Consider the following 14,192-nt stretch of genomic DNA (forward strand, 5'->3'; position numbering starts at 1 on the left):
CATTATGCGTGGAATATACTCTTTACAAGAAAAATTTAAGCTTTTTCGTTCGCAGAACTCAGAACTTTACAACAATAGACCAGGGGAAACGTAAATTCGAACAATTTGACATCGAGAACCACATCATTACCAGATTAATTATGTAAACATTGCATAGTTGCGGCCCTATCTGTTAAGTGGTCATAACCAACAACTCCCTAGGAAATTGCAACGTTGTTAACTGTAGCGTAACTAAGTACAGGCACGCCTCATTCGGCCTTGCTAAGTGTTAAAAAAAGCACTACAATGTTAAAACAAATGAAACTGTTTATTACTTCCCTTCCCCTCACCTCCAAGAATTTGCAACACCTCTCGGCAAATACTACTGGACTAAAATGGCCACTGTTTTTACAACTCAATTATGGCTCAAGTCATTCACAAATTAAAAAGTGCCCGAATACCCTACTTGTACATCTCCCATAATGCACCTTATTTGCCCCCAAAAGTTTGTATAAGCATTGTTTTCAATTTCGTTTGGGACAGCTGTAATACCAAAGAGAAATGGAAAACAAAGGTTATGTAAAATTTGGGGGAGGGGGGGGGGGGGGGCAAATAAGATGCACCATCGTAGATATGATACACACAGTTTTCTCTCTTGGCAAAGGCCTGCTGTCCACACTTCTTTAGATAGATGGATGGAAGATAAACGGAAGTTTTCAGAAGCGTAATTTGCAAGAATACGCTCCCGTGAGGTTTAGTATCCGCCAGATATCAGCCTTTCTTCCTTTCCCCTGTTACAGTCCCAGAAGTCTTTTCGAAAGTTACCTCTGCCCAGTTTCCTTAGTTCCGAGTTAACTTTCGCAAAGACTTCTGGGTCAGGAAAGGTCATGGCTGATGTCTGACCAGCGCGTCCCCAGTAACGCTGCCGGCAGTTTTTGTGAAAATTAACTCGGCTTAATGCCCCCTCGTTTCTAAAGTGGCGAATTCAGCAGGTCGTATAATCATTTTATTGTATCTCAGGCGTTTTAACTTGAGGCTCTGTCACGTCGCTTTACCGGTGGACGGCAAAATCGACGAGAAAAGCTATGAGTGGATGCGAAAAGGTACAAACGTTTTCAAAAGAAAACGGGCAAGTGTTTAGTCTGCTCAAGGCCTAGTATGAAAACAGCGACAAAACGGGATACGCAAAAGAGAGCTCAGCTTAAAAAAGAAAAAACTAACAAAAGAGCGCATATTTGCGTGTCTTTGCCTGTCATTCAAGAAAATTTAGAGGTTGCACGGCTTACGTTTTCACTGATGCGTGGTAGTTATTCGCTTCGTCTACGGTTACAAAGCACATTTTACATATTGTTGATTCGTCCTGGTCTCAGTACTGTTAACCTACGTGCAAACGGACGCAACAACTCCCGAAAATGTTGGGAGTTGTTAGCCAAAAATGCTGCGTTCGTTTGCACGGGGCTAAAAGTTTGACCCGTTTCAAACGTTGCGCAACAACTCTTAACAACACGCAATATTATAACATGCAACAGGGTGTACAAACGGACGCAACATGTAACATCCAACAATGTTAGGAGTTGTTGGCCAACCATGTTGCGTCCGTTTGCACAGGGCTTTAAACATACGAACGTCATTTCTAACCGGGCTGAACACCAATTATAAAAAGACATCCCCTGAGCGCACTGTACATTTTCTCGTTTAGTTTCTTCTCAGTAATTAGAATTCAATATAAAACGTTCCTAGATGGAGTAAAAATTGCAGACCCGTGAAACCTTGTCACACTGTAGCATTATGTGTAGGCGTAGCAAAGTCTATACCGTCCTCTTCATCGGAATGGTCTTCTGAGTTATCCAGACGCGCAGACGTAGCCAAAGGAGACCCTAAGCTCGGTACCATAGCAACCAGAATCAGGGCCAAACAGTCGGCTACTTGAGGGTTGGGGGCACAAGCGAGAGCGGGATTATGACCGTCCTCATCCTCGGTCAGTAAATTGGCGCCTCTGGCTATTAGCTCCTGGACAACTGGTACCAGACCGTTTCGTGCGGATAAGTGTAAGGGCCTATTGAAACAAAAGCCAGGGAGCCGCTTTGAAATTTTACTGCTATGTAAAAATGGTACATGTCTAATATGCTATGCAGCTTACGACAGAGGGCGAACGCGTTGTTCAACGTAGTCCAATTCTGTCCGCCCACAATAAACAACAGCATTAAGCAAAGCAAAGGTACAGTACGGCTAGGTCAGTGGAGCAAATCCACGTTAAGTCACTGTAAGTACTCGTATGCTCTGTTTGCAGTTAACCCAGTATTAAGGTTAACAGATATTCAAACAACTTGGTACTAAAGGACATATTTAACAATTCCAAACTTCATTACTGATCGTGTTTAATCACAAACTTGATTTACTGAAATTTCCGTTTTGCGCATTGGTTCGTAAGTAAACGAATAAGCAACAAGAGCAAGATGCGAAGAGCAAGCGTCTCTATCGCTGCATACGGAGGGAGGCTTCTCTTACCGAAGCTGTCGCTGCCTACTTACGTTTGAAGAGCGTTATTTGCCAAACTGAGAAAGCCATCCTCCATTTTGTCCAGGATCAAAAGAGCACAGGCCGCGTTACCCTGAAGCGGAACATGAGCATTTATTAATGACGTTGTTGTAAACTTAGCAGCTTAGCAGACCAAACCCACCTTTCTGTTTGGTGGTTTTTCATGAAAGACAACGTAATCGAGAAAGAAAATTCAAGATTAGAAACAAGACCACCCCATGTACAAATCTATAGAAACTGAAGTTATGAGCTAAAGTTAACTTCACGGATTCGTTAAGTCAGCATTTTCGTAGTCAAAATATGCGCACTTTCAGCGTCATATTTTAGAACCCTTAAATTTCGAATTTGGAGCAGGTAAATGATTCCTCGCGCTAAGCCAAAACGATCGTATCTAAGGTGCCTTAAGGTCTTAAGCCCCGTAAAAGCTGCTACTTCCATGGGGTCAAAATGGAAACTGTTCGTTCCGATACAAAGTCGTTTATACACATGGTCGTTTCAATACGAACTCAAGCAGTGAAACTGCACATAAATTTCGTTTACTTTAAGTATAGTTTGCGCGTGAACAAGAAGCATTTTGGGTGAATATTCTACGTTCTTTAAGGAAAGTACGTGAGCTGTTCCGCAAAGTTTGAAACCGGTCCAACTTCAAGCTACGAGCAAATGGACGCACCGTTGGCCCAAAAATTAGTTTTTCTCACCTGGCTACAAGCGACGTGTAAGGCGGTATTTTTATTGTTATCAGCTACATTTATGTCCGCTCCACCATCGCCAACAAGAAATTCTGCAAAGGAAGCAGATCATTAATTTGTAACAAACATGAATTAGCTTGAGGAGACCCTTCCCTTTTTTTTTTTTTTTCAACTTTTTACTGGGAGTAGCTAGCGAAATCCATCAAGACGGCTGGAAAGAACACCTTGAAATCAGTAAAGGTGCCAAGTTTGAAGGTGATTTGTTCAGAAGATATAGCTCCGCAAAATGGCGGAATTTTACACACGTTTCACTGGACGAAAAAATGGATTTGCACAAATTTGCTCTTTGCAAATATGTGGCAAATTTGTCAAAACTGAGGAGTAAAACGGGGTAAAGATGGCAAATGCCACATTTGCCTTGTAATTTACACCCCCTGGTATGCAAATGTGGCATTTACCATCTTTGCTCCAGATTTACTCCTCAGTGTTTACAAAACAACTTGCGACATAATTCCAAGGATGAAATCTGTGCAAATCTATTGTTTCGTCCAAGGTTTGTATGGTGGTGGTGGGGGAGGGGGGGCACAGTTTTGGTTTTTGCATTTGCTGTGTTGTTGTTGTTTTTAGTTTCTTTGTTTCTTGAAAACGACACCTAGCTGTCTATCGGTCTGTCTATCATTGTCTATCACGTGAAGATAAAGAGTACGTTAGTCTATCAGATTGCAGAATTCGCCTAGAGGGTTTCTATGAAAATTATAAAAGGAAAGCTCGGAGGAGCAGAATCTATAAGGGAACATATGAGTTTAGACAGCACGGAAAGTTGAAGATAGTAGATGAGCCATATTTTCTCACAGTATGCTGTTTCTTGTTCTTGTTCCCTGACTTGGGCCAACTTACCTACAGCGCCAGCATGCCCATTGTCAGCGGCCATAATAAGAGGTGTTCTACCACTCTGATCCACGGCGTCAACATTTCCTCCTCTGGACAGAAGAAGCTGAAGACATTCTACCTGATCATTAAATGCTGCGGCGTGCAAGGGTGATCTGTAACCATCCAGAGAAAAAATAATGGGATGTCTAAGACTAGCTTTGATTTCAACGCCTGGTTTGTTCGCTGCATTCCATTAAATGTTATTCTATCAAGAATGTCTTCGGGGTTTTTTATACTGCGGTGTTTGTACCGTGCCGACACATCTTTGGCTGAAGACCAAAGCCACAGGTGGTGACTTGATCGAAAAAGGAAGCCGCGCATGATAAGTCTGTGTCACCAAGGGTAAGACTCAACCGACTACAACCAAATTTAAGCCAAAACTGAAATAGGTTAGAAAAAAAACCAGACCATTTGGTTGCGCATTTCCCCTCGTTGAATATAAAAGGGTGTAACCATGGAACGTAAACAAGGACATTACAACAGACAAGCTTTTTAACTTTAAAAGAAGTAGAGTGCGATTCCATATCATTTGGAAGCTTAAGCAAAGACTTTTTTTGAGCGACGCACGTCAAATGGAAGTGTGGTCTTTTTCCTGTTACTATGCCTTTACGCGACTAAATTTGTATCACCAAGTGTCTTAACTCATAAAGAGAAGACGCCTGAGAATTGGGGCAAAACCCCTGTCCGAGAATGCAAAAAGTCTACTTCCGGTTGACGTTCGTCACTCAAAAAAGCTCATATTGCCCACCTGTCTTTTTTATCACACATGTTGACTATTTCATCTCCTAGCGTATCTAGCAACATTTCTGCACAGGATTCGTAGTCGTTTATCCTAAATAAAAGGGAAAATAGAATTGTATCTAAATGGCAGTTTTCTATTAGTTCAGTTTCTTCTCAACCTTGTACCAGGATAGTAGCATCCCACGCAGACGTTCTTAGGGGTTCGTCACGCGTCACGGGTCACGTACCCGGATATTGTCACTTCGCGGTAATACATTTTCAATAACTGGAAAACAATTCATTCTGGCTTGGGAAATGGTAAAAGGGGTGCGTTCAGAACAGAACTGGCAAACTCAACCTACATATTATAGCGCCGTTACTGGAATTGGAACCCATGCCACGAGGTGGAGGAAAGCAAGTGCTCTCGCCACAGCACCACATAATATTGTAAAGCAAACTAAAAGCAATCATTTTTGTATCCCGTGAGTGGCCAAGTATGCCGGACAAATGAAGTGCTTGTTTCAGTTTCATTGGCAAAGACAGATAAGTAATTTAGGACAGAGACAAAGGGTACTTGAAATTCCATTCAAGAGATGAGTAATCGTACTAAAATACTTACACAGCGCAGTGAAGTGGCGAAAATGGATTCCCATCAAATGCCTTGGAATTGTCTCCCTAAGGACAAATACAGAATATTTCCTTTCAAAAATCACAGCTTAACACTGCGACAATCAGCGAGCGCTAGCAATGCATCGTGGAACCAAACCCACTTTTTGAGTGTGATCTACTCTATAATTATAATTTTATAAAATGTAATGTTGTTTTTTCGGGTTCCCAGCGGAAATGGAGACAAGGGCCTTCCACAATACTGGTCATGGGCTTGAATCTCATTAGAAACTCGATATTTTCTTTTTCCGAGTTGAACCGTGACATCATCGTTCGTTCGTTCGCGTGCGTGCGCGCGTCTGAGCGTGCGGTCGGTCGGAATTAAATTAATAGTAGACCTGTGTCTAAAACTACTTGGATCTTGTTTGTACAAGAAGTGAACTAGAGTACTTATGCTTGCAGTTAGCAGCACAGGGACTTGCTATTGAAACTGAGCCGGTTCACAGGGATTTCCGCACCATATAAAAGAGTCCCTTAACCCTTTAAGCTTCAAAGCGATCAGCATCTAATTTCTCCTTGTACTAAAATAATATCAGAGCTTTATGAATCAAAGTAATCATGAATATTAATGACATGGCCAAAAGAACAAATTTACAGGATTCTTTTTGAACAATTTCCTCCTACTACTTCTAAGGGAAATGTACAGAGTACACAAATCAGAATTTAAATTTTGATAGTACAGTCCTCCCCCCCCTCCTGTACAAACTGTAACAAAATGAACACGCAGATGAGAACGTATTTCGTACCTCTAACAAGATATCCACGCAAGTATCATGACCTGTCAATGAAACAACATTTAGAAATATCTCTCTTAAAAGCAGTTTATTTATTGGCAAAGACGGTAAAATATGTAATACACTGGGCCACAGAGCGACTGACACTGGTTGGTGCTGCAAATGGCATTAAATGGGTGTGTTTTAAGATTGTTATCGCTTCTTTTACTGGCTATTTCGAGGTCGCGTAGAACACTGGACCAAATTTCTCCCCCAAGACAGTCCCAGAGTGCAACTCGACACAACACCGACCCAGCGTCGACCGCAGTCTCAAAATGGTTAATACTAGTCAAACTAACGGCATGTTTGAATTTTACTTATCCCGCAAGTATCCCTGCATGAAACAGTACAGGGAAAACCCCGAATACAAAACAAGCAAAGTATCAGCGCATTGTAAACGTACTGAATCCGAAAAAGCTGTATTGTGCCGTGGCGGATTCAGTGGGGGCCCGCTTACCAGACCCTAAATTAAGAAGGTGCTCGGCCTCGAAAATTATATATCGAGTCCTTGCGGGCTCAATTTTGCGGAGGGGAGAACCGGTGTGCAGACAAACTGGCCGTACGCCGAGAAACAATGTTTTTCCCTGTGGGTATTCTAGTTTAGGTATAACAAAACGAACACTGCGCTGTTTCACAATGCTTGCCTCAACTAATAAATTATGTTGTTCAATTCGCACTAAGGGGGCATTAGTTCTTACCGTTAAAACAAGCCCAGTGAAGCGGCGTGTATCCGTGATTGTCCATGTGAACACCACTACCTACGACTTGTAAGAGACCATTGAGAATGCCAACATGGCCACAAGCTGCTGCAAAATGAAGAGGTGTGCGACCATTGCAATCTCTGAAAACGAAAGAGGGACATAAAGGTAAGAAACAGGGTAACACTCCAGTGATGCATTCCTATTTAACCCTTTAAGCCTTAAGAGTGATCATCATCAAATTTCTCCTTGTAATATCAATGCTTTCTAAAATAGAGTGGTCACGAGAAATACGGACATTATCACACAAGATGAATTCGCCTGATATTTTAACAACTTCTCCCCACTACTTCTGTAAGAAATTAATATGGGCAACAAATGAGAATTCAAATTTTGATCTTAGGGTTTAAAGAGTTAATTGACAACTTATGGAGAAATTAAACAAAAATGACACTACATATTACTTCAATTACGAACTCGTATCCAACCTACCTACAAAGAGAATCTGCTTCCCTGTGTAAAAGAGATTCAGCGCAGTCATCGTGACCATTTGCTGCCTGAAAAATTTAAAAAACAGAAACAGGGAAACTAAATCAGTTTAGCTTAAGCTGTGCTCAATGTCTGGCAGCACTTTGACAATATTGTCCATTTCGTCGAAAGTAAGAATCAAGTGAGGTTTCTGGGAAACACCCCACCTGTCCCTTCCTTAAGCAAATATTTTGCCCTAAGTGAGAAGTGAGTGTTAATGTTTGCTTAAGGGATAGCCTGCGAGCAAGCTCTCCTATTTGGGCAAGCGAAGTGAGCCTCACGAGAACGCGCGAGCGAGGGGCCGAGGAAAGGAGAGAGACGAGACTCGCTTCACTCACCCAAATAGGAGAGCTTGCTCGCAGCTTACTTAAGGGAGGGGTAGGTGGGCAGTTTCCCAGAAAATTCAATTTAGAAGAAAGTGCAAACACGTACTATTTTCAATAACCGAAGTCATAGACAAACCGCAGTACAGTTAATCTCGTTCAGCTCCCCTCAAAGATCCCCTCTCCTTATTCACCTATTAAAGAACGCCCCAAATAAGAATTCCAAAAAAATTATGTATTGTAAAATAGAGGAAAAGTTCGAGTTGCATGGACACATCACTTGATTACGATTTCCTTTAACAAAGAAGGTAGCTTCGAAAGAACTTCAAATCACGGTTACATAGAGAAGCTTAACAGTTGCTCAAGAGTGGATAGCTTTTAACCTAAAAAGACCAAAAGGATGAAACCTAGCCTGTGTACAGACCTCCCTTCCCTCCCCTCAAAAAAAAAACGGAGAAGGGGCGGGAGGTGTACACAGAATTAGATGAAATCATACCACCCTAATTTTTCAACAAAAGAATTACGGAGAAAAGTAGTCAAGAGGGTTATATGATGAAAGTTCTTGCTGCTGCTTACAGCTCTGTGAAGAGCACTTCGATGATACATATCCAAGGCTAACATATTGGCGCCTTCACTGAGTAACAGGTTGGCACAGTCCACGAATCCGTTGCCAACTGCAGCCATTAAAGGAGTCCTGTAAAGAGAACAAAACGTGGAGCACATTATTACCAATAGACTACTAGCAATCAAGACACATGATCCCCCTTTATTTTTCCTTAAAGCACAGCCTTGCCCAAGGAAGGGACTTTTATAGCAGTATGATTAATCATTCTAAGTCACAGCCAAGGTTTGTGTGAACAATCCCAAAGCATACATTTTTTTTAGTCTTGATTCATACTCGGATGTTCGCTAGAGTTGTCCCTAAAAGCTAACAGTTTCAACTTAAGACAAAATGAACTGAAGGAACCTACGACTAACCTTTCTTCAGCATCTGTACAGTCTATCGCAACCTCTATTTGGCTGTATTGTAAAAGAAGTCTTAAACAGTCCGTGTGCCCATTATAAGCTGCAAACCAAAAGAAGGTACCGTTGAACCTCTCTACAAAGGCCCCTTGGGGACAGGAGAAAGTGGCCATTATAGAAAGGTGGCCGTTGCCGAGTAGAGAAGTTGGAACAAGAGTGAATGTATGGACTGTCCGACAAAAAAATGGCCGTTGTAGAGAGGTGGCCGTTAAGGTTAGTGGGGGTTCGACTGTGTAACAAACTTTTTACTGTCTGGACTCAACAAGGGCCAGGGGTATCTATAAAAAAAATTGAACACACATGAACTTCCTTATAAAAATACTCAAACACATTCATTCTTTTTATTGCAAACAACGAAGCAGTGCCGTTGTATATACAAATCTTTACCTGCAGCATGGAGCGGTGTTCTCTTGGTAACATTGTCATAAACTAAAACTTTGGCATTATGTTCTAAGAGACATTCGACACATTCGCTGCAAAAGAAAACAGGAGAGACCATCATTTTGTCATTCCGGACTAGAAAGGGAACCAAGCAAAAGGTTTAAAAAACTTTATGTCAAGCAGAAGCTACATGAATTGAAGGTAAATCTTGATAATCTCTGAACGAAAAGCACTCATACCGATAACTGACGAGCTTAGAGGAGCTTAATTTGGGAGCTGTGACAGGTACAATAAAGTAAAGAGCCGAAATGATGCCCCAGGCAGATAAACTACGGCAAATTCAACACTGAGCATTACAGCAAATGACCCTGTAACTTAGACACTTTCACTCGCTGCTTTTATCACAAAAACTCTTCTTTGTTTTATGAATTATTGACATAATCAACTGTTTTACATCTTTAACATGTTATCAAAATATAGCAGAAAATTTATTTGGAAATTTCCGTTTGAAGACAAGTGTTTCTATTCTAACCGAGCAAAATAGGACAACCTTTTCACAAGACCCACTCATCTGAAAAAACTGTACCATAATTGAATGCAAATGGAAACAACCACAAGGCCATAATCATGAGGGATGAAAATACTACTGATACATACGCGTGTCCTTGAAAAGAAGCAAAATACAGAGGAGTATGACCTATAAAAAAAATAACAAATGTCCAGATAAAATTATCTAGTTTTTTTATCTAGTAATTAAATTCAAAGTGTGAAAGAGCACCAAAAATCAACTTACCATTAGAATCCTTGATATCAATGTCTAGAAAAGACTCTAAAAGAACTTGAAGAGCTTGAAAATGGCCATGATAAGCCTACACAACAAACAAAAGTGAGCCACAATGATTTCTCAGTTCAAATGTTCCAAAGGCATCATTCTGAAATTACCTTGCAGCCTTTTACAGCTCAAAGTTTTAAAGATAACACCCTCACTAAAAGGTCTAAAAATTTCTCACAAAGAGTAAACTAAACAATACATAAATGTAGCACAGAACCATTCAAATTATTTTTACGAAAATGAATCTGTTTAAAAATGTTTCACCACCCATGTCCCTTTTGGATTTTCTGTTCTTTTTGAACAGTTTTAAAAAGGTTATGTTGTGTTATTTGCTAAAAAGCCAAAATTCGACTTCCCACCAATTGAATTCCAAAAACAATGGACCAGATTTGTTAATTAGGACTACAGTTGGGCATTAAAACTGTTTTTTGTCATCTGTTGTGACAGATAGGAAGGATGCACATGGACTGGCCCAACTTTTTCAACTTTTCATGTGATACATGTATCACCAAAAAAATTATTATGATTAGTGCTCCCTGACAAAAATTGGTTGATATCTTCTTCACATCTCTAACGGAACATTTTGTGCTTAGGAAAGGGCATTGAGTAATGACTTCAGCACAGAATTGACCTAAAACAACAGTATCCTTGTGACATAGCCCCTTCAAGGTGTAAATTTGAATTCTCCTTTGTTGCCCCTATTCATTTACTACAAAAGTAGTGGGGAGAAGTTGAAAAATAATCAATCAAATTCATCTTGTGTGATCATGTCCATAATTCTCATGACCACTCTGTTTTACAGCGCATTGATATTAAAAGGAGAAATTTGATGCAAATCACTCTAAGGGCTTAAAGGGTTAATGATTAGTTGGTAATTAATGCTAAAATTGCCAAAACTTCCAAGAAATAGACACTATAATATACATAACGAACAAAGTAAAAAGCTGTTATTACAGTCCCTCCAGGGCCATGAAAATCAGGTGATATTATCTTATGACGCTTAGAGACAAGGAATTGGAAATGACTTTGTGTTTTAGCATTTGGGCCACAGTATAGGAGGGGCAGGGCAGGGAACAAAGCTGGCACTCATAACCCTTAATATAAAATAAGTAACTTTCAATTCACTGTTTACAGTAACTTACCACTAAGTGAAGTGGAGTTGTTGCTGGAAAGCCTGTGATTTTATTTAAAAGATCTGTTGCAGCTACATCTAATAACTAAAACAATATTGATACATTATGTCAGAATAATTATAGGAGTTTGAAGAAGAGGTAACCTTTACTAAAAAGTTGGGTGTGTATACAGAAGTGATCACGCATTTTTTTTCCTATTTCAGAGACACCTGACTTTCATTTCTTTAAGATTTTATTACTATGTGGCAAAGTTTTTTGGAGTTTTGAAAATGTCCCTCAAGGATTTCAAGGACCAAAATGAATGAACGAATTCCTTCTTTCTAAGTCAAGTCTACTCTTTGTTGAGTTACATACCTTTTCTTCTCTTCTTTTCTTTACTTTTAAAAACAATAAATTTTCCATTCAGTACCCTTAACTCACATGGTTTACCCTATATTGCTAGGAAACCTATAGTGTATAAGCATCTATATAGCCTTCCTTGTCATAACAACTTTAAACATTTAATTTTGTAAATAATTTGGTTAGAATAGTGTCTATTATCTTTAATGTTTATTGTTGTTGTAGGCGTGCAAAGAAAGTAGTGTCCAGTAGCCTGGGGCTGGTGGATTTTGCTATCGGGCTAGTGAATTCTGTTTTTAACTTGCCCGACGGGCAAGTCGAGGAATTCAGATAACAGAAGAACTGTGAAATCAATTCTGCTAGTCAAAAAGTTTTTGGGGCTAGTTGAAATGGTGTCTGGGCAAGTAAATGCTAGCTTCAGCTTGCCCAAAAGGCAAGCTGTAAATAAAACTATTTTCTTTGCACCCTGTGTTGTATTCTTATGTGGTTAATGGCAAAGGAAGGAAGGACGATTTCAAGGACTTAAAAAAAGGTTTCTAAAATTCAAGGGTTTTCAAGACACTACAAACCTTTGTTATTCACATTGCTAATACCTATAGCATTTAATTTCCAAGCCTACCATTTCTAGTGCCAGTTTATGTCCTTTAGCAGCAGCATAGTGTACTGGGCTGTAACCTTGTTTATCCCTTTTACTAGCATTAGCTCTATTTCTCAGTAAGTGTTCCACACATCTGCAACGAACAGGAAATTAACACAACTAACATTATTGCATTCACCACATAGAGGCAAATGCTGCATTTACAAGATAGTAAATACCCCAGGGGGGGGGGGGGCGCTCCAGATTTCAAGTAACAGGGATGACCGAAGAGTTTTTTTGGGTTTGAAATTTTGAATTCGGGATTTTTTGGGGGTAGGAAAATTTTGGCAAGTATTTTTTTTGGCAGCTTGATTTAAGTAAGGAATTTTGGGGGTATTCAAAACAATCTGAAGATTCATTATAGTTATATTATTTAATGCTTTCTCTGAAGTTCGGCATGGGATTTTTGGGGGGGTTACATTTTGGTACAGATATTTTGGGAGGGTTTGATTTTTGCCCCCATTCGATCATCCCTGTCACTTGAAATCCAGAGTACTCCCCTGGGCTACACATGCTCTGATTGACCAAGAGGCATGTTTGCTTGAGAGTAAGTAAAAAAGGGTTGCGATGTCTTTGTACCTCTATAACAACAAAAGGGATAAACGTTGTAAAAAATGACGGCATTGCTTACTTGGCATCTTTATCTGCAGCAGAGGCATAGTGAAGCGGTGTGCATCCCCTTGTATCAACTTTATTTACAATACAACCTGATGCCACTAAGGACTTCACACACAAGTAATGCACATGACCTGCTGCATAGTGAAGAGCGCTCCTATGATCACAACAATGTTAACATTAATTACAACCAGCTAAATTCACTGATGTGATTGGGTATCAGAAAGTATGATAGGAAAAGGCTGCTAAATCTGAATGGGGGTCATTACTTCCAAACTTCACGGTATAAACATTATCAATAATTACTTTAATCATTTGTACATGTTACAAGTCAAATTTGATTTCAGGTTAATTCTGACTTATCCTATTTTGATTCTCAATTCCCTTTGTTTCTTAGCCCTTATTCATAAATAATTAGGGTTAATTATTTTTTGAGGTTTTTTAGCTTTCTGTGTGTAACTGTGTTTTTCAAAGTTACTATTGTAACATTGACTCTGAAAAGCTTTGTGTTGACAAGCCAATAAAATATTATGTTTGTATGGAAAATGGAAAATCTCCAAAGTACATACCTTCCCAGTTTATCAACAGCAGTCAAGTCAGCACCATTGTGCAACAGAAGTCCTAGACATTCAACATTCCTAGAATAACAATATCATTGATGCATTTACTGACTGTCAAAAAAGCACAAAACCTAATGAGTAAAGTAATTGACAAAACAATGTTAGCTCCCCTTGATGGAGTTTCATAATACCCATCTAAAGCAACTGTGACAAAAGATGGATCGAAACACACCAATCACATTGAGAGTCTCCATAGCCAATAACATCACAGCTTAACTGACAGACGACCAAACAACATTGCCACTCGATTGACCAATCAGGCCAATAACCAGAGTTCAATACCATCAACTGATATGATACAGCGTACTTTGACACTGAAGATGGCTACCAGGCAGGTTGTCGAAACATCAGTCACTGTCACCAACAGTCCTATTTAGGACTATGATCAACTAGACAATCATACTCCACCAATCTATGAAATGACTTCTCGGTTCAAACTATTAACTGCTCCACAACAGTAAATTCATGTTGTACTGTTAACTCTCTCTTTATGGACACTTACACAAGGATAGACATTTTTAAAAGACACACACTTGGTGGAGGCCCCTTCCTGCCTTTTCAGTTACTTTTACTTTAGCTAAACTCTCCATAAGACAGACCCTTCATTAAGATGGACATTTGGAGCCACTTCCAAAAATATCCACCCTTGAGAGAGTTGACTGTCTTATATGATACAAATAATAATGTGTGTGACTTACCCACTACATGCAGCAGCATGAGCACATGTGTGGTCATTATCATCTTTTGCATTTACATCATTTCCTAGAA

At 39.8% G+C, this 14,192-nt stretch overlaps 1 protein-coding gene across 1 annotated transcript in view; it reads right to left on the minus strand.

Annotated features, from left to right (window-relative positions):
* Positions 1-288: 288 nt before the first annotated feature.
* Positions 289-14,192, minus strand: part of LOC140930861 (uncharacterized) — a 52,521-nt gene continuing 38,617 nt past the window's right edge. The window contains exons 16-34 of the mRNA XM_073380574.1: positions 14,123-14,186; positions 13,374-13,442; positions 12,821-12,961; positions 12,172-12,283; positions 11,223-11,297; positions 10,042-10,117; positions 9,906-9,945; positions 9,255-9,340; positions 8,823-8,910; positions 8,421-8,538; positions 7,486-7,550; positions 6,994-7,136; positions 6,269-6,300; positions 5,476-5,531; positions 4,885-4,968; positions 4,104-4,249; positions 3,216-3,298; positions 2,511-2,590; positions 289-2,035 (exon numbers count right to left, since the gene is read on the minus strand). Coding sequence (XP_073236675.1) covers positions 1,753-2,035; positions 2,511-2,590; positions 3,216-3,298; positions 4,104-4,249; positions 4,885-4,968; positions 5,476-5,531; positions 6,269-6,300; positions 6,994-7,136; positions 7,486-7,550; positions 8,421-8,538; positions 8,823-8,910; positions 9,255-9,340; positions 9,906-9,945; positions 10,042-10,117; positions 11,223-11,297; positions 12,172-12,283; positions 12,821-12,961; positions 13,374-13,442; positions 14,123-14,186 — 1,841 coding nt within the window. The 3' untranslated portion in view covers positions 289-1,752. The remainder of the gene's footprint in view (positions 2,036-2,510; positions 2,591-3,215; positions 3,299-4,103; positions 4,250-4,884; positions 4,969-5,475; positions 5,532-6,268; positions 6,301-6,993; positions 7,137-7,485; positions 7,551-8,420; positions 8,539-8,822; positions 8,911-9,254; positions 9,341-9,905; positions 9,946-10,041; positions 10,118-11,222; positions 11,298-12,171; positions 12,284-12,820; positions 12,962-13,373; positions 13,443-14,122; positions 14,187-14,192) is intronic.

This window comes from Porites lutea, chromosome 3 (genome assembly GCF_958299795.1).
Source record: "Porites lutea chromosome 3, jaPorLute2.1, whole genome shotgun sequence".
In the NCBI taxonomy this organism is placed as follows: domain Eukaryota; kingdom Metazoa; phylum Cnidaria; class Anthozoa; order Scleractinia; family Poritidae; genus Porites; species Porites lutea.